At 43.6% G+C, this 26,888-nt stretch overlaps 1 protein-coding gene across 1 annotated transcript; it reads left to right on the top strand.

Annotated features, from left to right (window-relative positions):
• Positions 1–1,251: 1,251 nt before the first annotated feature.
• Positions 1,252–15,326, top strand: LOC138371169 (streptococcal hemagglutinin-like). Its single transcript, XM_069336004.1, has 3 exons — positions 1,252–1,311; positions 8,505–8,714; positions 13,854–15,326. The coding sequence occupies exons 1-3, from the start codon at positions 1,252–1,254 to the stop codon at positions 15,324–15,326; spliced, it is 1,743 nt and encodes a 580-aa protein (XP_069192105.1).
• Positions 15,327–26,888: the final 11,562 nt, after the last annotated feature.

The following is a 26,888-nucleotide window of genomic DNA, read 5'->3' as shown; positions in this document are numbered from 1 at the left end:
GAGTGGCAAATCGAGAGAAGAGGCTAGGTAGCCAGAGGGAAGTCCTACGCCCCTCGCTGTCACACTTGCTGAGGTGAACATTTTGGTCGCAAGAAATATCATTCTTGGCCGTAGCCCAGTAGGCCTGTCACCAATGGAAGGGACGGAGAGGGGGAATGGAGGCTGGAAATGAGAAGATGTGGATAAAAGAGGAATGAGAGAATAAAAGAAGTCAAAGGAGTTTACTTTTCCTAGTCATCTTTTCTTGTTGCCTCCCCCTCACTCTCAGTTACTCACTGATTATATTTATACAGAAATGTATTGATATAGGTATATGCTCACGTGGAAGCACTCATCTAGCTATGTTTACATGTACGAGTAATAGTTCCCTAACCCCTCCCTAACCCTATGCTAGAACTCCATAATCAGGGTTGGTCTTACGTAGGTTGTATATAGTTTTGAGGACCTCTTATTTTTAGGATCTTGAATACTCTAGTTCAATGAGCTTCCTCCCAGCTGTCTGAACTGCCCTTAGTATCTTCTCTCCATTACATATCTTCAATACTTTCGACTTATCAGAGTTACAGTCAATAAACTGCCCAACCACTGCTGGTCTCTTCAGATCTTCGCGTAGCCTCTCATAATGTTAATTCGTAATTCTAATTCATTATGCATCTGCAACATGAGTATAGATGCAGGCGATGAGTCACAATAACGTGCTGAAGTATGTTGACCAGACACACACTAGAAATTGAAGGGACGACGACGTTTCGGTCCGTCCTGGACCATTCTCAAGTCGATTGTCAAGTCGACAATCGACTTGAGAATGGTCCCAGGACGGACCGAAACGTCGTCGTCCCTTCAATTTCTAGTGTGTGGTCTGGTCAACATGAGTATAGATGACTATATTTTGTGTCAGGGCGTTGATGTATATCAAGAACGTAATGGGGTCCCGGTTCTTGGGGGTAGAAATAGCCTAGGCTTACTCAATCCCTTTGAGATGTATTTTCTTGTCTCAATAAACGTACTTTAACTTAAGTCCCCGGTAACATCTGCACCACTTATCTTCTCTCACCATTACCCTCTGTTTCCTCTCAGAGAGGTACACTCTCACCCACCCAACTACTTTTCCGGCTATGTCAGTTTGTTTAGGAGCGTTTTCAAGCGAGGATAGGTTTACACTCATTTCTGGCAACCAACGAATTCACTCTTCTCTCTCCCTCATCTTCTTCATTGTCATTTCATCGCAGAACTCTATTAGTTTCGTTAGACATGACGGCCAGCATTGAAGCCAAGCTGGTGCTTCGAGACAAATTATGGACTACAAGTTCAGTATGTTTATTGAGACAAGAAAGAAATACATCTCAAAGTGATAGAGTAACTTAGGCTATTTCTACTAAAGTGTTCCGCGAAGCGCTTCATAACGAGCCTCTAATACCTTGTATGTATGTATGAATGTATGTATGTATGTATGTATGTATGTATGTATGTATGTATGTATGTATGTATGTATGTATGTATGTATGTATGTATGTATTATGTATGAGCATCAAGTGAGGGCGGCCAGCTTGCTTTTCATGTCATTTATGGATCTAACTCTCCTGTATTCTCCCTCCCTCTCCCAGACACCTCTCCCTCACTCTCCCAGACACCTCTCCCTCCCTCTCCCAGACACCTCTCCCTCACTCTCCCAGACACCTCTCCCTCCCTCTCCCAGACACCTCTCCCTCACTCTCCCAGACACCTCTCCCTCCCTCTCCCAGACACCTCTCCCTCACTCTCCCAGACACCTCTCCCTCCCTCCCTCAGACACCTCTCCCTCACTCTCCCAGACACCTCTCCCTCCCTCTCCCAGACACCTCTCCCTCACTCTCCCAGACACCTCTCCCTCCCTCTCCCAGCAGCTCACACGTAAGCCACTCAGTTTTATTACCTAACGTATATGCTGGAGGCCAATTTCCACAACACGTTTAAAGATGCCTTATTTCCATATTGATATACTGCTATATGATAATAGCATTATACTGATATAATGATATTGTTATATGTTGCTATACTGATACTGAGGAAACTGAACTATGAGGAAAGACTGGGAGAACTATACCTCACAATATTGGAGGAAAGGAGCAAAAGAGACATGACAACGACATATAAGATATTAAAAAAGAACTGACAATCTAGACAAAGAACCAGTGTTGAAAACAAAGAACACAAGAACGAATATATGGAAATAAAGAGGCATAAATGAGACACAGAGGCAAGAAAGGACTACATTGTAAGAATTGCATAAGAATGGAATGGATTTAATTCAAATTTAACGTAAAGGTGCTTGAAAATTAACTGAAGATGTTGTTGATTGCCCTTACACGACCATTTAGATGAGTATATATAGGTGAGTACACACCCACAAGTCTCGGGGGAGGGGGGGGGGAGAAGCCTTCATATCCAGTATGAGTAACTCACCCTCCTCATTCACTCTCATACTTACTCATATGAGTAAGCTAAAAAAATTACATATTCAATTATTTAAGCTTACTCATGCACACTAAAAATTTTCCAAAATGAAGATTCCCTCGCATTTATTCCTAACTAATTCATATATACTGATCACTCCCTCATCTCTGTAAATACTCATACGCCCTAAGGATATGTAAACATACACTCACATATACTTACACCCTTGCTCATACACCCGCATAATGAGGAAGTATAGAAGTACGTATACACCGGATGTTGTTGTTGTTGTTTTAGATTTAGCTACTCAGAACGAAGTGTCCATGTAGCACGGGCTATGGTGAGCCCGTAATTTACACCGGAGAGAATAACTGTTATATCCCTTCATCACCCCCATCACCTCACCCCCTCCGCCCTCATTTCTCCCTTGTTTATGAGTCTGGGTGATTACGAAAATGAGGCGGGATTTTTTTTTGAGATATATACAAGAGTTGTTACATTCATGTACTGCGAGTACTGCGGGGTGCTACAATTGAGTACTGCGGGGCGGCGAGGCTGTGACGTAGGGTGAGAAGATGAGGGAGACTAAGCTGTGAGGTGGGGGGAGAGAAGATGATGGAGACGAAGCTATGAGGTGAGGAAGGAGTGGAAGAAATGAAGGGCAGCGAAGCGCGGGTGCGCAATGCGTCGTTCACGTTCCGGTGGCGACTGGGCGGGAGTCGCGTACACGGGCACTGGCGCGAAATTGTTACACACTCTCACTCTCACTCTCACTCTCACACTCACACTCACTCTCACTCTCACTCTCACTCTCACACTCACACTCACACTCACACTCACACTCACTCTCACTCTCACTCTCACTCTCACTCTCTCTCTCTCAAGTATAAACAAGACCGCTAGTTAGCGCGGACTCTTACGCTTCGCTGTAAACAGCCATCAGTCTTTTATAGTTTTTCCTGCTTGATGCTTTTGCTTGTGCTATTTTTAGCGCCAAAGCTAAAAACTATAAGTAAGGAGTATGAATCAGAGAGTCTCTACAGTGGCATCGGGATGGGTCACAGGGAATTGGTATCCTCCCTCACCATGATCTTAAACCTTACAACCCCAACAAGTTATTTTATATTTGTGTTACATGTTTCGAAGATACATTTCTGATTACATTTGCTTTTGATCAGTCGTGTGAGTCAACTAATTAGTATACACAGATTAGTCTACAGATTATTAGTCTACACAGATACAAAATAGTAAATACAAATAGTAAATCACACACATACGTCATACCACTCCTGGAGTTTGCAGCCCCAGCGTGGAATCCGTATCTAGTCAAGCACATGACCGAATTGGAGAAAGTTCAAAGATATGCCACTAGACTAGTACCTGAGCTGAGGGGTATGAGCAACGGGGAGAGACTACGGGACCTAAACCTCACACCGCTGGAAGACAGGAGAGTTAGTGGGAGACGTGATCACCACATACAGGATTCTCAGAGGAACTAATTGGGGTAGATAAAAAAAGTTTAGTTAACACAGGGGATACACGCACAAGGGGTCACAGGTGGAAAATGAGTACCCACATGAGCCACAGAGACATTAGAGAGAACTATTTAGCGTCAGAGTAGTTAACAAATGAATGCATTAGGAAGTGATGTGGTGGAGGCTGACTCCATACACAGTTGTCAAATGTACAAATGTAGATATGATAGAGCCCAATAGGCTCAGGAATCTGTACACCAGTTGATTGGGGACCAAAGAGCCAAAGCTGAACCCCGCAAGCACAATTAAGTGAGTACACATTCTCTGATTGACTGATTGATTGATAAAGATTAAGCCATCCCTAAAGGTGGCACGGGCATGAAATAGCCCGGTAGCACACTCACTCTCTCTCTCTTTCTCCCTTAACTAGAGGGCGAGGCGAGGTGTTCCAGAGAGCACACACTGTTTCGCTCCACAACTCGTGACCAGCAAGAGGACCTCTCCTGCACCTGTCGCTCCTCGCTCCCTCTCTCTGTCACACTCCTCTACACCTGACGAATAGGGAAGGAGTAAGGGAAGAAGAGAGAGGAAGTGGGCGTACAGAGGAAGGGTAACGGGAAGGGAAGTGAATCCTGTATGTAGGAGAGGGTTTCCTTATTCACAACTATGTGTGAGAGGCGGATATATGTGTTGTGAGAGCGTGTGAGTTATACATCAAAGATCGAGACCTTCTTGCACGCTACCACTCTCATATAACCACATATATAAACAAATGAATAACCCCCCTCGCTCTCCCCTGACGAAGGCCCGCCCGCCCAAGTGACGTGTCCTCCCCAGCGTCGCCCCAAACGTCAAAAAAATGCCGTACTAAAGTGCCTTTCCCAACCTTCCAGTGGACCCACGGGATATACCCATTTCGCTGCCATCTTCTTGGGCGACAACTTTGACCCATAGATAAAGTAGACGTCAAAATACGGTGGGGTTATTAGGAGGACGGGTTGAATATAATGTGCTGGTATAAGGTATAATGTGATGGGGTATAAGGTATAATGTATAAGCTGTTACTATGAGCCTTTGCAAAGATCTGGTACATGCTAAGACATGTTACCTCGTGTCCTAGCATCCAGAGGCAGAAAATAAGCACATTTCATATTCAGAATTCTACTGAAAATCCTGTATATAATGTATAAGATATGTATAACACAGATATGTATACATTATATGTATACATTGATAGAAGTCTACGATATTAATGAAGGTTCTTGTCGCTGTGTGTGTAATTGGAGCTCGGGGGGGGGGGGGGAGGGGGAGGGAGAGTGGAGTCACGTGTGTGGTTCCTGGTGCACATGTGTGTGTGTACACACCAGGCACTCACACCATGATGGGGCGTAGTAGTGTGGATAGGAAGGTGTGTGTGTGTGTGTGTGTGTGTGTGTGTGTGTGTGTGTGTGTGTGTGTGTGTGTGTGTGTGTGTGTGTGTGTGTGTGTGTGTGTGTGTGTGTGTGTGTGTGTGTGCGTGCGCGCGCGCGCTTGCGGAGGTTGAGCACTGGCTCTTTGGTCCCGCCTCTCAACTGTCAATCAACTGGTGTACAGATTCCTGAGCTTACTGGGCTCTATCATATCTACATTTAAAACTGTGTATGGAGCCAGCCTCCACCACATCACTGCCTAATGCATTCCACCTGTTAACTACTCTGACACTGAAAAAGTTCTTTTAACATCACTGTGGCTCATTTAGGTACTCAGTTTCCACCTGTGTCCCCTTGTTCGCGTACCACCCGTGTTAAACAGTTTATCTATCTACCCTGTCAATTCCTCTGAGAATTTTGTGGGTAGTGGTCATGTCTCCCTTAACTCTTTTGTCTTCCAGTGCCGTGAAGTTCAGTTCCATACCTCCGAACCTTTTCGAACTTAGTCTCTTGCTATCTTCCTCTGTCTCAATCCTCCTCTTAATATTAGCAATGGGGAGTAGAAGAACTCCCAGAACCCCATCAACCAGGTATCAACCAGCATTATGAGCAAACATTGAGAGGAATGAGTCTATACCTTCTGGGAGATCATTCACGTATATCAGAAACAGGATAGGTCCGAGTACAGAACCCTGTGTGTATGTGAGTAAGTGCTCTTGAGTGAGTGAGTGTAAGAGTCCCAGTGTGTGTGTCAGAGCTCTCGAGTGCTCGTGTAAGCACCCAAGAGCCTCAAAATATTTACAGCCAGAGGTCAAGATCTGGGTCACGTATAATGACCGTCTTCCCTGTGTCTCCATCCCCCTCCCCCCTCCCTCACCGACCTGACCCCCCACAAGGTCAGGTCACCTGAAAGCATCTTTTCTTCTGCATCCAGTGAATCACGTCGACTTTAAGCAGTCACAGGCCTAGGTAATCACGTCGACTTTAAGCAGTCACAGGCCTAGGTAATCACGTCGACTTTAAGCAGTCACAGGCCTAGGTAATCACGTCGACTTTAAGCAGTCACAGGCCTAGGTAATCACGTCGACTTTAAGCAGTCACAGGCCTAGGTAATCACGTCGACTTTAAGCAGTCACAGGCCTAGGTAATCACGTCGACTTTAAGCAGTCACAGGCCTAGGTAATCACGTCGACTTTAAGCAGTCACAGGCCTAGGTAATCACGTCGACTTTAAGCAGTCACAGGCCTAGGTAATCACGTCGACTTTAAGCAGTCACAGGCCTAGGTAATCACGTCGACTTTAAGCAGTCACAGGCCTAGGTAATCACGTCGACTTTAAGCAGTCACAGGCCTAGGTAATCACGTCGACTTTAAGCAGTCACAGGCCTAGGTAATCACGTCGACTTTAAGCAGTCACAGGCCTAGGTAATCACGTCGACTTTAAGCAGTCACAGGCCTCCTAGGTAGTTACGGGGAGTTTATACAGTGAATAACTCGAGAGCAAACACCACCGGGAAACGGGACGAGGCGGGATTGCGGTAATCAGCGACGTGAAGGAGGAACTCAGACAATACGCGACAGGTTAATAGCAGGTCCCCAGAGGTCGCCAGGGGTGAGGGGAGACGGTAGAGCCTCTAGAGGGTTCAACAGGAAGCTGTGAACCTTACCCCAGCTCCTACGTGGCCCTCATTGACTCCCTTCCGCCAAGTGATCATTAATCTCTACGTTTGGATATTATATGTGCGTTTGTTCTGACTTATCTTTCAGTGATTATATAGAAGTGGCGTCTAGCTCTTTATGCCTCGTCTACTAGCCTTGTTGGACCTTATGACGTTCGAATTCTCTGTTGAATCTGGCAGAGGTGGGTGGAGGTGGCTTCCACAACCTCTTCCACTGTATTGTCCTCATGGGCATGTACCTGTACTTATTTTCTCCGTAATATTTTCTCAGCACGGTCCTCGCGATAGGCAAATGTGGTCTGTATATTAAAATCTCTTCTGTTCCGTTTTTTTTTTAATATGAGTATTGTCATTGGCTGTCTTCTGGCTGTCTGGCATTTCTCCTACTTCCTTAGTATTGTTGCAAGTGTTCTGTGGAGGTTGTTGACAGTCGGTGTAATGTGTCAATCGAAACACTTGCACGAGTCAAGCAACACAATCAGTTGACTGATATCAGTAGACACAATCAGGATGAGTATGGGGTGCACAATACACTACCACTCACAGCATGAGTATGGGGTGCACAATACACTACCACTCACAGGATGAGTATGGGGTGCACAATACACTACCACTCACAGGATGAGTATGGGGTGCACAATACACTATCACTTACAGGATGAATATGGGGAACAATACATCAGTCTTGTTGAATACATCAATACATCAATCACTTGTTGAATACTACAAGAGTGATTAACTTGCAATTGTATTTTGCCTATTGAATTCTTATCTATGTTTCCAACATGTAAATCCTCGCATTAATTTGTTTAAAAAATTTTCCTTGAAAATAATTGTGGTCATTTGGTCATTGATTCTATAAATGTTAATATTTTCATAATAATTGTTTGTGTTACATAGATAAATTTCACTGTCCCATTATATTTCTATTTTCCCAATATTTGTCCCTAAATTTTCCATTATTAGCCTCTATTGCATGCCCATTTTCTCATTATTTGCTCCAATTGCGTGTCTATTTTAAGTTAATAATCTCATACCCGTCATTACAACCCATCTATATAGCCTATTTCCCAACCTTGGTCTAACTATTTACCTGTCCCCAAGCTCATCCAACTGTGTGTAAACACCTAATCCCTTAGCTAACTACTGTCGCTGGTTGCACCACTTTGCTAGAGTGAGGTAAACACTAGTGTGAGGTGTGTTAGGGTGAGGAGGTCGGAGGGTGTGAAGCCAGGGGTCTCAAGGGGACGCCATCTTTCACCTGCAGGTGACTCCTGCCGCCCTTCACCTGCTGAAGCTTACCTGTTGGGTGCTAAGCTAAGGTCAGGAAGGTGAAGAATTAGCGTTTGGGGTCTGTCTGTCTCTCTCTCTCTCTCTCTCTCTCTCTCTCATCTCTCTCTCTCTCTCTCTCTCTCTCTCTCTCTCTCTCTCTCTCTCTCTCTGGGATAAGGTTTAATGAGGTATTATAGCAGATTTTTGTCATATTATTATTGCTATTCTTTGCGGTAGTGGCAGCAGCAACAACAGCACCAAGCGCCAAGAGAACCACCACCACCACCTGTATCAGCAGCAAGCAGTAACATCAACAGCAGGAACAGCAACAGCAGCAGCAGCAACAGCAGCAACAACAACAGCAACAACCATCAAGAGAAACACCACCACCACCTGTATCAGCTGCAAGCAGTAACATCTACAGCAGGAACAGCAACAACAGCTGCAGTAACAGCAACAAGCGCCAAGAGAACCACCACCACCACCACCACCTGTATCAGCAGCAAGCAGTAACATCAACAGCAGGAACAGCAGAGGCAGCAGCAGCAGGAAGCAGTACCAAGAGTGTCTAAGCCAGAGCATGAAGGCAGTGGCCTCATAACTCCAACAAAGCACTGATGGTGCTTGTAGAAACATGGACAACAACAACAACACGCATAGTCGACGCTTGACCAAGGACCTCAAAGTCAGCCACCAGAGGGCCGCGATTCTTGCAGCTCAAGGAGAAGAATCGCCTCAAGATCAGGTGTTTTTCCGTCGGAAATTTGAATTTGTCACCTCTCTGCTCTGGTTTAATAAGGTTTAAACTCCCTTGTACTCTAGAGCAAACATAAGGGATGGTGCAAGCCGGAATTATGATGCTTTGGACCCCCTGTTATAAGGTTCAGATACCAATGCTTCATGGGTTGCGAATGGTTGCCACCTCACAGAGCAGCGTGTAGGATTTTCAAGGTGCCATCAGTCTGTATTCTAAACACGAGTTTTAGCGCAAATATATGTCAAAGAGCTGTTCAGCTTCCATAAATGGCCATCAAAGACAACATTTTACTTCGTGTGTAAAAGGTAGAGCAATCAGAAAAAGGCAACGTTATTTAAAGAGCGTCTATAGTTGTACGCCTTGTTGTGTGTGGACACTACTGGCATGACTGTATGTAGGATGTGAAGGAGAGATCTTGCCCACGTACACCCGTTACTTCTGTTATATCTATCCTTCATAGTATCCCCTCAAATGTTAGACTGCTTTCGCGCGTCGAAATCTGGCGCGCCTATTGTATGCCAACAGAAACAATGCTTATTCACCAAATTTATGGTGTATAATAGATCCAAATGACCATGTTCTAGTTAACGAGGTCATGCTGTACAGGGTGGGTCAGAGAAAATCAGTTTCGGTTGAAATATAAATCCAGAAATGGAGGAAATATAATGATTTCTCCGTTCGACAGAGGGACGTCCCTCTCGCTCACACGACAGAGGAGGGGGCGCTAAGAAAAACAAATGAAATAAGGGGGTTCCAACGCCTTGTTGAGGGGGGTTCCGCCCCTCAAAATGTTTTTTGACACCTGCTGTAACTGGTCATTGCTAAATATAGCGGGAACAGTCTTCTGTGGAGGAATGTTGCTGCCCTGAGGCCAGAGGTGCGTGAGGCTGAAGGCGTCCGCTCCCGACCAGTTACACTCCACAGGTCGCTCTTTCGCCTAATTTATCCGACTTTTCACTTAACCGAACCCCGCATTGGATATGTAGGTGGTCGCTAAGGGGACAACCAGGACCAGGACGGTTATTACTTTTCTCTATTGGCAGACGACGGCATTTATTTACGGATATTTTCCAGGTGACAGGTGTGGGAGGAGAGGGCCCTGGATCAGGCCTGCCACCTGAACCGCAACACTGCCCAACGCCCGCACCTCTTTGCTTATCCGAACATCGTTCCTCAACACCACTCTCCTTTTCTACCTCTCACTAAACCGAACTTAGCTGATACTCATTACTGCTGACTATTCAAAGCTTGTTTAGCAAAATTCCAGTCTGCGACACTTTTTGCCTCGAACCCCATGCCCATTTTATCCGATTTAATACTTTACATCATTCACAAATCCAGATACTGGCCCAGACCACACCAAAAAATCTCACATTGCCCTAGGTTATCCGGTTTCCCCCTTCTCTCTTACCTAGACATTTCCCTCCAAAACCTTGAGCCACTTTCTAATATTCGCCTATCAACACACTGCTTCATTGCACCATCAGTAACCGACGCAAATTATTTCTCGTTTCCTTTTTCTTATCCGGATTAAACTTATGGTTGTTGTCGACAACCGCTCAATGCCTTTCGCATATCCGATTCCTGTTCCTCTACACCGTTTAATCGTATATAAGGATTCGGTTTCTCCTCAAAAGCAATCGCCAATGCCTCTCGCTTATCCGGATTCCGGTTTACTACTCACAACATATAAAAGTTTATAAACTACTTGTAGGTGTTTCAGTACCTTTATATTTACACATAGAACCTATGATGGAGTAAATGCTAACTACAGTGTATGAAAAATACGAGGCTGAAACAAGCAACTCAACCCACACTTATGAAGTGAAATGAAAGTGACCACTTTCCGGCCAGTCCTGGACCGAAACATGCTCACTTTCAATTCATATGTAAATAAATAAATAGATAAATAAATTTTTGTCCAGGTAAGGTACATACATACAAGGTAAGATACAAAAGTTGATGGAGTTACAGATAGAGCTAGTACATACAATGCCTAAAGCCACTATTACGCAAAGCGTTTCAGGCATGTTGTTTATTATATGTAGTCCGGTATACCTTCTGTACATGGAGGTTTACCCTGGTGTACACCTTGGTGGAAGACGCCTTGCAACTATCAACACACTGCAACACTCCTCACCCCTCAGCTGGTAAACTGTAAAAGGTCGCCAGTAAACTTAGTGATTGGTTAATACTTCTGTATGCCTATGGATCATATAGTCACTACTCCTGTTATCAGTACATAGGTACGTTCAATATTAGTACATAAGTACTTAAACTGGACGTACACATCACGTTAGATTTGTTAGTATAGTACAGTAATTACAACTCACGTTAATAGCCATTAACACGATCATTAGCGTGTTAGAACAGTAATTCCAGTAATTACACCCTAGGTTACTACACTCATTAACCCATGGATAGAGCTGTTAGCAGCTGTTAGAGTTGTTAGAGCTGTTAGAGTTGTTAGAGCTGTTAGAGTTGTTAGCAGCTGTTAGAGCAGTTAGAGCTGCTAACGGGACCATATTTAGTACCACTGCGACCCGCCAAGCCTGAGGCAAGGGCCACCCTGGGCTTTAACATACCCACGTGGCCCAAGATATACCCCATACCCCTCCAGCCTGCATGTGTGAGGGGTGTGTCTCAGGACATACCCCACGGGACATACCTCGTGTAGTATGATGAAGGGTAAGGGGGTGAACGGAGTGCCGCTGACGACTCAAACCTCCAAAACTCTCCCCTTTAATGGCGCAAGTTCCTTAATGTTATGGAAGGGCAAACATGTCGATGGAGAGGATGGATGGAGAGGCAGGATGGAGAGGGAGGGGGTGATACACCAAGAAATAGGAGGGAGAGATGAGGGAGAACCGTTTGGGGAAGAAAGAAAAAGCTAAAAAAAAAGGTACAGAATAAACAATAAATACACTAATCAAGAATAGGAGACAGAAAATGGTCCAATTCCTATTTCGAGAATAGGAAGAAAACAAGGGGCCTTATTGCGTCAGAAGAAAATCTAGCGTATGAATGTTGTTTGCCATACAACCTACAACCATTAATGACCTACACGCCGGACTGGATAACAACATCACCAAATTTATAGATGACATAAAAACAGATCAGGAAATAAATTCACAATACGATTCTAAATCTCTATACATGGAGTTATGTACACTTTTATAATGCAGGAAAGACAGGCAGACGTGAGGGTGTCATTATACTCTACTGCTCAAGTGTACAATGTTGAAATTGACACTCTTCAAATTGAAAATTGAATATTGAAATTTTTTTCTTGAAATTTTTTTTTCAAGAAAAAATTCTTGAAATTGAAAAAGATCTGAGAGTCGTGATTTGTGTGAGTTTTCAGCTAAATTTTTAGTCCGTTTTGAATTTGAAAGTGAGTTTTTGCCCGAAACTCTGTACGTATTAGTGACTTTAGGTATTGTATGTACTGGCTCTATCTATAAATTCAACATTATTTTGTAATTCATCTTCTATATATGTACTTTTACCTGCATAAACATTTTGAATTTTGAATTTGAAAAAAATATCAGTGAATAAATATTCGAAATAAGGTAAGTGGGACACTAGGATTAATTAATTTATTTTATTGATTTATATACGAGAAGGTGCAGATTTATATACGAGAAGGTGCAGATGTATATACGAGAAGGTGCAGATGTATATACGAGAAGGTGCAATGGGTTAAAGTACACATACTGATACTTGAGTAAGCTACTAACTACATTCATTCTACAAAGCTACTAACTCGCGTTAGTAGCTTTAAAGAAGCTACATTCTTGCAAAGCTACTAACTCGCGTAGTTCTTATTCTTTCAAGAACATTAATGGTGTTATGTTCATATTTATTATAGTTTATCGTTATTCACAGATCTAACGCGTAGAAAACGAGCGCTGCGCTTGACACCCATCTAGCAGGTATGAGAACAAAATCCCGTTTTCTATTGCATGGACCATAAACACAATATACACCTCTCTCAGAGCAACCCTTCTTCCTTAAGGTTTCCCAACGTCAAGAAAGTGTCGTACTAAAGTGCCCTTAGTCTACCCTCCCAGAGGACCCATAACAGAAAACGAGACATAATGTCAATTTCGCGAGCCGCTGCCATTTTGTAGTACGACGATTTTTGGCCTTAGGTAGACTATACGTCAAAATGCGACGCTGTGTTAGGATGACGGGTTGTTCAGACAACCAAAACCTGTTGTTTAAGATGCAGCTACTGGGAACTAAAAGTTCCAAGTAGCACGGGCTATGGTGATCCCGTGATGGACTTACCTGGCACAGGAGCGGGGCTGAAACCTGTGGCGGAAGGCAGCCACCACTGTCAACACACAGTGGTGGAAGGCAGCCACCACTGTCAACACAGCTCGCATCCAAACCATAAAGTTGTCCTGCTTGAAGTGTGAATTTTCCCAAAGGAGCCTCGATCCTGGACCATAATATTCCCATTCAGTCTACTGCTGCAAGAACGGTGCAGACGAGTGTCTTGCTGTCGGGGTCTTTATTTGTTGCTCTTGTTCCTTGTCGACCCTGTTCTTGTTGCCATCAAAACCTCCCTCAGAGTGATGTATATGGGACTCCCACAAAACAATAACACATTGACAAAAAAAAACTCCTCAATAGCACGAAAAACACACACACAAAAATTCTGAATATTTACAATCCACTGACACTAGTTAAATCAAATCCACTTGATTTAACATCTCAAAATTAATGCGAACTTTAAACAAAATAGTTTTTTAACTAGCCTTACAAAACCACTATCATGCCCAAGCTGTCATTGTAAAAATATATATTGTGGTCATAATTAGCTGGTGGTGAATATAATTTGCATAACAGCAGATGGACGTCCGGAAGAACACGAGCCCATTGTTAGGATAGTTACTGTGGGAGCCTCAGTTACTGTGGGAGTCTCAGTTACTGTGGGAGTCTCAGTTACTGTGGGAGTCTCAGTTACTGTGGGAGTCTCAGTTACTGTGGGAGTCTCAGTTACTGTGGGAGACTCAGTTACTGTGGGAGTCTCAGTTACTGTGGGAGTCTCAGTTACTGTGGGAGTCTCAGTTACTGTGGGAGTCTCAGTTACTGTGGGAGTCTCAGTTACTGTGGGAGTCTCAGTTACTGTGGGAGTCTCAGTTACTGTGGGAGTCTCAGTTACTGTGGGAGTCTCAGTTACTGTGGGAGTCTCAGTTACTGTGGGAGTCTCAGTTACTGTGGGAGTCTCAGTTACTGTGGGAGACTCAGTTACTGTGGGAGTCTCAGTTACTGTGGGAGTCTCAGTTACTGTGGGAGTCTCAGTTACTGTGGGAGTCTCAGTTACTGTGGGAGACTCAGTTACTGTGGGAGTCTCAGTTACTGTGGGAGTCTCAGTTACTGTGGGAGCCTCAGTTACTGTGGGAGCCTCAGTTACTGTGGGAGCCTCAGTTACTGTGGGAGCCTCAGTTACTGTGGGAGTCTCAGTTACTGTGGGAGTCTCAGTTACTGTGGGAGTCTCAGTTACTGTGGGAGCCTCAGTTACTGTGGGAGTCTCAGTTACTGTGGGAGCCTCAGTTACTGTGGGAGTCTCAGTTACTGTGGGAGTCTCAGTTACTGTGGGAGTCTCAGTTACTGTGGGAGACTCAGTTACTGTGGGAGTCTCAGTTACTGTGGGAGTCTCAGTTACTGTGGGAGCCTCAGTTACTGTGGGAGCCTCAGTTACTGTGGGAGCCTCAGTTACTGTGGGAGCCTCAGTTACTGTGGGAGTCTCAGTTACTGTGGGAGTCTCAGTTACTGTGGGAGTCTCAGTTACTGTGGGAGCCTCAGTTACTGTGGGAGTCTCAGTTACTGTGGGAGCCTCAGTTACTGTGGGAGTCTCAGTTACTGTGGGAGTCTCAGTTACTGTGGGAGTCTCAGTTACTGTGGGAGTCTCAGTTACTGTGGGAGTCTCAGTTACTGTGGGAGTCTCAGTTACTGTGGGAGCCTCAGTTACTGTGGGAGCCTCAGTTACTGTGGGAGCCTCAGTTACTGTGGGAGTCTCAGTTACTGTGGGAGCCTCAGTTACTGTGGGAGTCTCAGTTACTGTGGGAGCCTCAGTTACTGTGGGAGCCTCAGTTACTGTGGGAGTCTCAGTTACTGTGGGAGCCTCAGTTACTGTGGGAGCCTCAGTTACTGTGGGAGCCTCAGTTACTGTGGGAGCCTCAGTTACTGTGGGAGCCTCAGTTACTGTGGGAGCCTCAGTTACTGTGGGAGACTCAGACTGTCACTGTGGAAGCCTCAGAGAGCCACAGTGTATACAACTGCGTGAATGAGTTCCAATTGTACTTATATCGCGTTGTAAAAGATTTTATTCGTAAAAGGAATCGTTAGTCCCGCATCTTATTTCCATAAGCTCATTTTGTCTATTTACGAGTTTTTCTTGTTCATTTTATATTTTATTTAGTTGCCGGAGGAATCACCCTTTCACGCTGGGCTCCGAGCGCGGGAATAGAGAGCAAACACGTTGGACTCAGAGCGCGGGAAGAGAGAGCAAACACGTTGGACTCAGGGCGCGGGAAGAGAGAGCAAACACGTTGGACGCAGGGCGCGGGAAGAGAGAGCAAACACGTTGGACGCAGGGCGCGGGAAGAGAGAGCAAACACGTTGGACGCAGGGCGCGGGAAGAGAGAGCAAACACGTTGGACGCAGGGCGCGGGAAGAGAGAGCAAACACGTTGGACTCAGGGCGCGGGAAGAGAGGGCAAACACGTTGGACGCAGGGCGCGGGAAGAGAGGAAACACGTTGGACGCAGGGCGCGGAAAGAGATAGCAAACACATTGGACGCAGAGCGCGGGAAGAGAGCAAATTGGACGCAGAGCGCGGGAAGAGAGAACAAACACGTTGGACGCAGAGCGCGGGAAGGGAGCAAGTATACTGGCCGCAGACCTTTTCTCTCAATATTACCACCACTCCGTTGTGTCATACAGTACCTCATATCCAGCACAAACCACAGGTTATGTCACACTGTAGCTCACGTGTGAAGCTCCCTGATCTGACTGGTCAAACACGTTTATGCATCACGGAGAAAAGTTTCCTAATATCAAAACAAATATAAGCGTCAAACTGGAAAACAATTCAATCAATAATGAAAGAAACAGTGACAGTGAAACGACTACTGACAGTGGAGACTGAGAGAGTGAAACAGTGACCTTACCGACACCAGTACGTAGCTCAGGCGGTAGCTGTGACCCCTGCAAGACCTTTTGCACCTTTCCATAGGAAACAGACGATGATATCACAAGCCCCAACCAGCTCCTCTGGAGCAAATTGAGCCTCAACAGCCGTCAATAATATCAACAGAAGGAAAGCCAGTAGCTAATACCTCGCAGTAACTTGGCTGAAAGATTACTAACCCAACTAACATATATGAGGCCGTTAAGGGCCGTACAGCAAGTGGCAACCGAGACGATCACTCAACATCAGCCTGGACTGATGGGTCCACAATAAACAAGTTAAACTAAAGTATTCCCGCATTATTGTGGCTGAGGTTTCTCACGTCAACTGCTTGCTCGGAGATACGGGCGCCCTTATGTTAGTTCAAGTCTGGCCTGCTTCAGTCATTCCTCCCGGGAACATGTGTATGTTTTTGTGTGTGTACTCAACTAATTGTACTTGCGGGGGTTGAGCTCCGGCTCTTTGGTCCCGTCTCTCAACTAATACAACTAAGTGTGTTAGAGAGAGAGAGAGAGAGAGAGAGAGAGAGAGAGAGAGAGAGAGAGAGAGAGAGAGAGAGAGAGAGAGAGAGAGAGAGAGAGAGAGAGAGAGAGAGAGAGAGAGAGAGAGAGAGAGAGAGAGAGAGAGAGAGAGAGAGAGAGAGAGAGAGAGAGAGAGAGAGATGGAAAATGCGTCTGGTATAGGGAGATAATAGCATTACAAGGAAGAGTGACCGCCATTTTTCTGGCACTAACAATGTGAGATTAAATTACTGAGAAAAACAAGGTGGTGGAGGTTTCCTTGTTCCATCACTTCCTCTCTCTCTGTCTCTCACCAGTGCAACCAGTCAACAACCAGACACCAACACCAACGAGCCATTAGCCAGCCAGCCAGTCATTAGCCAACCAGCCCGCCAGCTAGTCATCAGCCAATCATCCAGCCACCCAGCCGGTCATCAGCCAGCCAGTCATCAGCCAACCACCCAGCCAGCCAACCACCCCCCAGCCAGCCAGCCAGTCATCAGCCAACCAGCCAACCGGTCATCAGCCAGCCATCCAGCCAACCGGTCATCAGCCAGCCATCTAGCCAGTCATCAGCCAACCAACCCCCCAGCCAGCCAGCCAGCCAACCACCCCCCAGCCAGCCAGCCAGCCAACTACCCCCCAGCCAGCCAGCCAGCCAGCCAGCCTACCAATCCGGATAGTGGGCAAGAGCGAGTCATCAAGGCACTAACGAGCAGGACGACCACTCTTAACTAAATCTAATTGACATAAACCCACACCGTCCCCGACATAGTGCTCCAACATGGTCACCACCACCACCACCAGTACCGTCTTTATCACAACCCAGCCTCCTGCTTCGGTGGTACTTATAGTAACGATGAGGACCATAGTACGTATACTGACGTACAACGCATTTAGAAAGTACAAATCGGTGCTATTGCATTTAGACAAACCGGAAAAGATTTTCTATGTTGCAAAGACAAAACTAGAGGGGTGTAGAAATAGCCTAACCTACTCTATTCCTTTGAGATGTATTGTTTTTCTTGTCTCAATAAACATACTTGAACTTGAAGACAAACTAACCTAACCTAACCTAACCTAACCTAACCTAACCTAACCTAACCTAACCTAACCTAACCTTCCTAGGCCTAATACACGATACCTGAGGCCTAATATAGTACATGTGTGTGCTATACTAGGCCTAGGAATATTTATGTTTGTTTTTTTTTGTTTCTTGTAACAAAAACTTTTTTTGTTCAAAAATTCCTGGATGACAGAGTCAGACTGTTCCCGGCTTCAGTGGAAACCTCAGAAAACCCTTGTGAGCTCAGTAGAACTCCAGGTTTCAATCCTCTTTTTACCATGTCGTGGTTTAGTCGCTACCGCGTGTGTCTGGGAACGGTTCGAACCTCCGCACGGGATGTTCTCAAATGCTCCTTATACGGTCCTTGTGGATTTGTTCATAATTATTATTACAATTAGCCTCAACTGCTTCCCCCTTTGGTTCTTTTCACTTGCTAACTAATATACTGAAGATGAGCTTCTTCAAGTTCAAGTTCAAGTAAGTTTATTGAGACAAGAAAAAAAATTACATCTCAAAGGGATAGAGTAGCTTAGGCTATTTCTATCCCCCCCCCCCCCCCCGATAAGCTTCTTTACACCACAAGGGCTCATATGAGCATCTTGTTAATCCTAATGTCCTCTTGACCTACTGTTGTTCACGCTAAACATTTCGTATCATGTCTAAATAGTGCCTCTAATGATCATATATGTTGCCTCTATCTAACTCCTTCTACACTTTCTCACTGCTCAGTCATCTCAGGTCGCAGACTCGGAGAAGAGAGCAATAAGCATATAATTTAATCTGCAGGAAGAGAGAGAGAGAGAGAGAGAGAGAGAGAGAGAGAGAGAGAGAGAGAGAGAGAGAGAGAGAGAGAGAGAGAGAGAGAGAGAGAGAGAGAGAGAGAGAGGGGGGGGGGGGGTCGATGCTAGAATTTGTTTAGTATTTTTGGTAACTTGTTCCACTGATCAAAACCTTATATCTGAAACAATGTTTGGCTATATTGTTTTATAGATACAAACTTATCAAACGTCATTGAAGCTATCGTTTCGTGTTCTAATCTGGGGACATAGTTTAGCAAAATATTTATAGCCACGTTGTTAATCCCTTGTATTCATGTGTGTGTGTGTGTGTGTGTGTGTGTGTGTGTGTGTGTGTGTGTGTGTGTGTGTGTGTGTGTGTGTGTGTGTGTGTGTGTGTGTGTGTGTGTGTGTCTACTAACCCAGCTGCCAGAACGATCACGTCAGAGCCGGGAGAGAGTTTTTAACAAAACATTATCCCCTTCTCCCTCTCTTCCTCTCCCTCTTCTTGCCCTTCCCCTCCCTTCCTTTCTTCCTCTTCCACCTCCTCTCCCTCTGCATATGTTTCCGCCTCGATTCAGTGCCTCTTACAGACCCTCTCTCTCTCTCTCCCGTTCCCACCCGTTTCTTTTCTATCCCAATTCATGTTGTTCTTTGAGATACAAAAAATCCCAATTAATTCAAAAACAATATTTTAAATAACATGAAAATTGAATAATATTACAAAAATAGTCCACAAACATACCCACATGTAATTAGTTTACATATAATCAAAAAATATCATTCGTATCCAAAAGAAAAAGTTTCTAAAAGTATCATTCAACATCATTCCATCATTCACTACATTAAGTTTCAGGTAATATTATTCAGTTCCTTAAGAAATGAAAATCAATTTATGTAATAACATTTCATTCATTACTAAATGAGTGAAAGCATTGTACTAACGTACTTCACTTTTACTCAAGATGAGGCTTTTTCCCTCTAATGCTTCAGTAAAGCATTACAATGAAAGCCTTATTTTTAGTACAGCTTACAGAAAAAGACTCATCAATAAAATACTACAGTGAAAACATCATATATTCATCATCATTATTAAAGCTTGATTACACCTAATATTAAAAAAAATTGAATAAGCTTCGTTAATTTATTTTTCATAAAACATGTTTCTCAATTATTTTAAATTATAATGTAACTGTGGTTGCCGTCTGACTTAACACGGTTGCTAATCTACTGACCCTGGTTCGATATCCCGCGCAGACAAAAAAATCAAGTGTTTATCCAGCTGTTAAAAGCTCTTCTCGAGTGAGCAAACAACTGGTAACCACTTGGTGATGGATAGACCAGTAACTACCACATTCGTTCATGGTCTTTTAAACTACTACACTCTTATATGGTCTTTAAACTACCACTCTCTTATATGGTCTTTAAACTACCACTCTCTTATATGGTCTTTAAACTACCACTCTCTTATATGGTCTTTAAACTACCACTCTCTTATATGGTCTTTAAACTACCACTCTCTCATATGGTCTATAAACTACCACTCTCTTATATGGTCTTTAAACTACCACTCTCTTATATGGTCTTTAAACTACCACTCTCTTATATGGTCTTTAAACTACCACTCTCTCATATGGTCTTTAAACTACCACATTTGTGATCTTAAAAGTCAAGTGATTTAACTTAGAAATATATCAGCCACCAAAAGGAATAATATCCACAACACAATAGTTTAAAGAACATCATCTAGACTTATCTAAGACTTTCCAGTCGTACTTTAAAGACAGTCTTTTAGTGGACGTTGCAGTCATCCACATCATATTTCGTACAAGGTTAAGCTTGTGGGTAAATATTAAGACCAATTCATCCAAGGTAGCCATCGGAGAAAGTAAGTAATTACGGAACTGGGACTGAGACGTTTAGCCAACGTTTTTCCTTTCACCTGATGTTTTTGTTCACCTAATAATAAATAAGTACCCGGGAGTTAGGCAAGAGTTGAGGATTGCATCCCGGGGAATACAAGATTCCCCCAATAGGCTTTCGGTCTCCGACTGTAGTGGAAAACACGTGAACTTTCGCACTCAAAAGTATTCCACACTTGATATAAGTATTGATTTTATACCGAGCCTGAGAAAAGTTGCATAAATCAACCCAAACTTCTCCTAGGGCTTTGTAACACTGGTGTGTATTACTGTAAACTTAGGATAATACTCATATTAGGTTTTGTGACTATGACTGTTTATCTTAGGTCTAGGAGGGGTTAAGTTGTTACTTTTTATTGATATCTTTCAGTATTCCAATAGTCCAAAAAAGTTATTTTGCCTGACCCGCCATCATTCTTGTTTACCTTTTAGATTAGAACTACAAATTGTATACAGAATCTAAATATTTCATAATCAACAGCTTAAAAAATCAATATGACTTAATGCATAGAAAGGTCGAAAATCATCAATATAAAATAAGCGAGACCCCATCGTAAGTAAGAAGTATCCCGGAAATAAAGTCAACAAGAGAGAGATTAAGAAACTAACACATAACAGATCTCCCCACCGTTGTCATGGCGACCCCACAGTGCAACCTGGATAACTTGATCTCAGGTTTGTAGCATTCTCATAAGGTTATTTAAATTGTATCACGTTTTATATTGATAATTTGAGGTTAAATTGAATTTATGTGCTAATTTGTAGTACCAGGAAGAGGTAATGAGATCGAGGAAGGTTAGGTTAGGTTAGTAAGAATTCGAGTTAAGCAGGTGGTGAGATGTTTCCATTTTCTATGTCTTTCCCGACAGGAGCCTGTGGCGGTGTTGAGCTTCAGGGGATTAGTGCTTATAGCTCTTTCCCCTCCCTCTCCTACCCCTTCCTTCCCTTTCTCATCTTTACCTCTACCCGCTTGTTCCTGCCACTCTTCTTGCGCGTGCTTCGTTACTCTTCCATTCATTATTATCTTTATCTCTCTCTCTCTCTCCTTGCTCACTTTCTCTCGTTTATAGACATCCGTTTATTTTACAGATTACTTCTATTTCTCTCTATTCTCCTATGTCTTAATACCTTCACCTGTTCCCACCCCTCTATAGACAACACACCGCTACTAGTTCGAATCCCCAGCAATCAGAGTGAACTTTACATATATGATAAACCGATTATAATGTAATGGAAAGCTTTGAATTAAAACTAACAAAGAAATTTGATCAAACTTATCTAACCTAACCTAACCCAGCCCTAGATAAATAAGTCAATAATTCATGTTCTTAATATAATAAAATACTAATTAGGATAGACCAATTTGAAAAGAAATATTTGAAAATAACGAAAATCACTAGTGGGAGAGCCATGGTAATGCAAGTTCGAATCCTAGTCGGGTCATAGTTATATGAGGAACACGACACAACGTGCTGAAAAAACAGGCTAAACGCTATCGATTTCCTCACCTATAGTTCCAATACCTCTACTCCAGAGCGCCTAATACCATCATACCGTAAATTTCCAGGGGCGCACGCCAGAGGCCTCGACGGCCCTTTTGCTACTCTCAAATGTGTTCGTTCGACCAGGATATAAAAACTGGGAGTGGTTTCCGATGCCTTCCGTAGACGTAATAATGGACGCAGGCGAGATTCGTTTGTCTGAACTCACCTACATGAACTAGGCTAGACGTGTTCGGTAGGACGAGCTCGACGCCTAGTCCCGTCTTCCAAACGTTCTCTGATTTATTGACTGTTATTGTACCACGTTTTTATCAAATTTGCGTTTAAAATTGTGCATTGAGTTAGCTTCAATTGCTTCTTAGTTTATCTATTTAACTTATGCACGACTTTAATATTAAAGACGATCTTTCTGACGAGAGAGAGAGAGAGAGAGAGAGAGAGAGAGAGAGAGAGAGAGAGAGAGAGAGAGAGAGAGAGAGAGAGAGAGAGAGAGAGAGAGAGAGAGAGAGACTGTTAATACATCATCAGCAAGAAGTGGGGAACTCGACAATATTCCCCTTTAAAAATGTGAGTAGCATGAAGCCCAAAGAGTGAAGAGGGTGAAGGAGGCTCATTTCTCATAAATTGACGACGAGGAATGTTTTCAGTTACGGTATATGACAAACGTTCATAGCTAATCCCAGGAAAAGTATTTATAAATATGATCTCTAGATAGATGTTGACTTCAAAATACTGTATTTGGATACATTATATGTTTAATTTCCAAAAGCTCCCCCAAATTTGAATCACAAGAAATGTAAACAAAGAATTGGAACACTAATTATGACGCACGGTTTGGTGTTGGGCTTAAGGCCTATATATCAACCTCTGGAGGGTTATTAAGGCCACTACAATAGGCTGCTGAGCAACCAGCAACTCACTTATAATGTTGGTGTCTGAGCAGCACAACGAGACGAGCCTACACACCTGGCGTGCGTAAGTTTAGCGAGCATAACCCTCAGACGGCGCACTCACTATCCTTGCCCAAAATAATATTAAATGCCACAGCCGCCTGCCAATCACTCCTCGCTCGGAGACACAAGACTGATGTTCACGTCCCATTACGGGGAGACTATACGTACCTTACGTGTGTGTGTGTGTGTGTGTGTGTGTGTGTGTGTGTGTGTGTGTGTGTGTGTGTGTGTGTGTGTGTGTGTGTGTGTGTGTGTGTGTGTGTTTACATGGCTACGCTTACGACATGTGATATCAAGCTCTTGGGCCCCAGCCTTGTAGTTACTATATACTTCCCCAAGTTCAAGTAATATTTCGTTCTTCCTCTGAAGTTGTGAGTCGTCGAGGTGGCTTCCACAGCCTCTGCTCCCAGCTTTTGTTTAACATCTTCCCTGATAGAAGAGATAATATATTTCCCGTTGTAGGGAAGTCTGTACTTAGGCTTATTGAGGTCCTCACAATGTCAACATCTGACCTTTTACATGCTGGAGTCCACAATAGTTGCCTAACTCCAGGGTACCTATTTTACTGCTAAGTGAGCAGAGGTTTCAGGTGAAAGGAAACGTGCCAAACCGTCTCTATTCCTCCCGGGGATCGAACGTGAGATAGTATACCGAAGAATATCAAAGAAACATTCATATTACATCATTATAAAATCAGTGGATTATTCACTAAAATTTAGACAAATTATTGTAGCTACTTTTGCATAAGTAATCAAGTGAACTAACTACCCATCAGATGATCAAAATCCTGGACTGCGTGATTTATCTTAGTGTTCATTAAGTGAAATTTCACATCCACCAGGAAACGCAACAGAGTACAAGCTATGTACTGTTTCTTTCAATACATAAAACATGCTGCCAACCCATCCAGCTATTGTTAAAGTTGCCTGCACACGATGCCAAGAGTGACACACTTATATATCAGGAACTGAAATACGGAAATGTTGAAAAGTATACAGTGGACAGTTAGTGGGGACGTAATGGGGTAGTATGGCTGTGTTACGACCTGTTACCGCCCTCCATGGGTGTCTTCTCGGGATGGTGGGCGTGTCGGGGGAGGGCGCGGGCGTGTCGGAGGGGCGTGGGCGTGACTCTTCGCCACCTACGACCCGCCCAAAGACTTGTTAGAGGTGGTAAAGTGCTGTCTTGGTGTGTTGTCTTAGGACGAAATGGTTGCTGGGGGCCCAACCTGGCTCCACCTGGTCCAACACACACACACACACACACACACACACACACACACACACACACACACACACACACACACACACACACACACACACACACACACACCATATAGTCATTCCTTTTTGTGTTTTACTCTCCTAAAACCCATGAATTTCGGTAACCTGATCACCCAACTCGATGCTGATACAAACAAGATTGTCAGACGCATCGACTGCCTGAACAGCATTGCGGACACTTTTAACCAACTACATATACACACATCAATAGTCTCTCTATATCACAAGTGGTTCAAGGAGTGGCCCACAAGGTCTTTACACAAGGCAGTTTATATCAGCGGTGAGTCAGTTATAGTAATTAATCCTGATTATTACAGAGTTAATAATTGATTTAATCATTATAGTTCTTCGTCTAGTAACAGATTATTTTTTTCCTTCTAGTATATACAAGTGTAGTGAATGATCAATACACTACACGTGTCTCAAACTTCCTACAGCGAGCATGCTGCCTAGACGCAGTGTGTCCTCTGGAAAAAATACATAATGGGTTGAATATTTAGTAGGTTGGAATTCCGCTCACGTTCTCTACTAACTCAGTACGGAGGGCGCCCATTCCCTGGTGTGTGTGTGTGACAGAAAGATAGAGAAAGAGTAAGTGAGAAATGGTGAGAGAAAAAGAGAAAGAGAAAAAAAGAGAGAGAGAGAGAGAGAGAGAGAGAGAGAGAGAGAGAGAGAGAGAGAGAGAGAGAGAGAGAGAGAGAGAGAGAGAGAGAGAGAGAGAGAGCGAGCGGGAGGGGGAGATACATGTGACATGACCACGACTTATAAAATTCCTACATGTAATGGCAGAGATTTCAAAGTTCCCAAATATTGGAGAGTAGAAAAGAGATACAAGTGGAGGCTGGAGTCGAGATGTTGTCTAAGAGATGCTCGAGAGATATTCATCAGGGTTGAAGATAGCGAGCAAGCGGAGGACCAAAGAAAGATAACTGAAGCCAATTTATTACAGTTTCCTAAACAGACATGGAGAGAAACTTGAGAGTTAGGATTCGCAGCGATCAACAGCTGGAAAGGTGGGACTCAGGAGCTAAAACTAGACCTTGGAACCATAAACAAGAGATTACATGTATGTGATCCCTCGTTCTCTCCCTTCTTAAGAATCTCTACCAACTCTCCTGTTTCATTTTCTCTCCTCCATCTTCTATACACATTCTACACCTACTATTTTCTCTTCTCTATATTCATCACCACTCTCCCTCCCCCTTCCCATCAATCATCCTCACCCCTCTCCCTCCCTCCCATTAGATTGACTTTACTCCCCCGCGTCGCATCTGTGTTTATAACTCAGCGAGACTCTCCCTTCTGTATTAATGATGGCGACAGGTGAGGGAGGGAGAGTGGATGGAGGAGGGCTCGAGGTAGGCTCGGAAGAGAAGGGGGGAGGAGGGAGAGGCAGGGAAAGGAGAGAGAGTATTTCCCCAGGATCAAGTGGGGAAAGAGGTAAATGTGTGTCTTCACCTAGTTGTGCTTGCAGGAGTTGAGCTTCGGCTCTTTGGTCCCGCCTCTCAACTGTCAATATATTTGGGTACAGGTTCCCGAGGCTACTGGGCTCTATCATATCTGTATTTGAAACTGTGTATAGAGTCTGCCTCCACCACATCACTGCCTAATGTATTCCATTTGTTAATTACTCTGACACTTAAAATAATCTTTCTAATAATAATAATAATAATAATATTATATATATATATATATATATATATATATATATATATATAATATATATATATATATTATATATATATATATATGGAACAATGATCACAAAAACACTGATCATTGTTTTGTACTATATTGCTCGTGTATCAACATTTATTATTATTTCGTAACATCTGTGACACTGTGCCAAGACAACACGAAAGAGCATGCTGATAGATCTGATATTGAATAATATTCTGTTTGTTGTATCAGTATCAGAGAAATCCAACAACCTTCCCGTGGTGCTGATGGGATGTATATCCTCATTTTCTTTCTGTATACACACAACACAACACACACACACACGCGAAAACATTCAGAAATACACAGGCACTCAGCTGAACCCGGCTTGTTTACATAGTCAGTTAATGAACCAGTCCGTCGTACTCAAGGAAAGAAAACAACTTGGGGCCTGGGCAACTCACTGATCCACTCTCAGGCGATACACACAGGCCGCCACAGCACGATGAACACGACCAAACACGTTCTTATTCGAGCCAGAATGGTCTAACACGCACAAAATCATCTAAAGGGTGAAGACCTTGTTTACTAACACCACCATAGCTTCAGTCACGCGTCCTGCTTAATGAACCTATTGGAGTTTATCACACAGCATCAGAGATAATGCAGGAAATGGCAGAATGGGTCGATTTGTGTCTAGTTGGATTGTCAGAAAGCATTTTATACAGTTCTAAAAAAAATCCGTTTAATATATTCTCAAACACATCACTGAATATAGACACATACATATACGCGTACTTAGTAGCCTATATTTCTGAATTACCCTAAAGAATTAGACCCCATAAGCTACTCTTGCACATTATATTCATCGATTGCGTCTTATCTGATGTGAATGCTGTTAATAACGGAGTCCCACAGGGATCAATGCCAAAGTTTCTTGATTTTTTCCAAAGTAAATGACATACTGATATCGCTAACTCTTAAATGGAGTCAATCTTAA

Source organism: Procambarus clarkii, chromosome 35 (genome assembly GCF_040958095.1).
Source record: "Procambarus clarkii isolate CNS0578487 chromosome 35, FALCON_Pclarkii_2.0, whole genome shotgun sequence".
Taxonomy (NCBI): Eukaryota; Metazoa; Arthropoda; class Malacostraca; order Decapoda; family Cambaridae; genus Procambarus; species Procambarus clarkii.
The sequence above is the reverse complement of the archived record's forward strand: the minus strand, read 5'-3'. Positions and strand labels throughout refer to the sequence as shown.

Excerpts from the sequence above, each read along its gene's own strand:
- LOC138371169 (XM_069336004.1), top strand. The coding sequence starts at position 1,252 with ATGACGGCCAGCATTGAAGCCAAGCTGGTGCTTCGAGACAAATTATGG. Across the intron at positions 1,312-8,504 it reads AATTATGGACTACAAGTTCA|TGGCAGCAGCAACAACAGCA; the intron begins GTATGTTTATTG and ends TCTTTGCGGTAG. Across the intron at positions 8,715-13,853 it reads GAACAGCAACAACAGCTGCA|CTGGTGGTGAATATAATTTG; the intron begins GTAACAGCAACA and ends GGTCATAATTAG.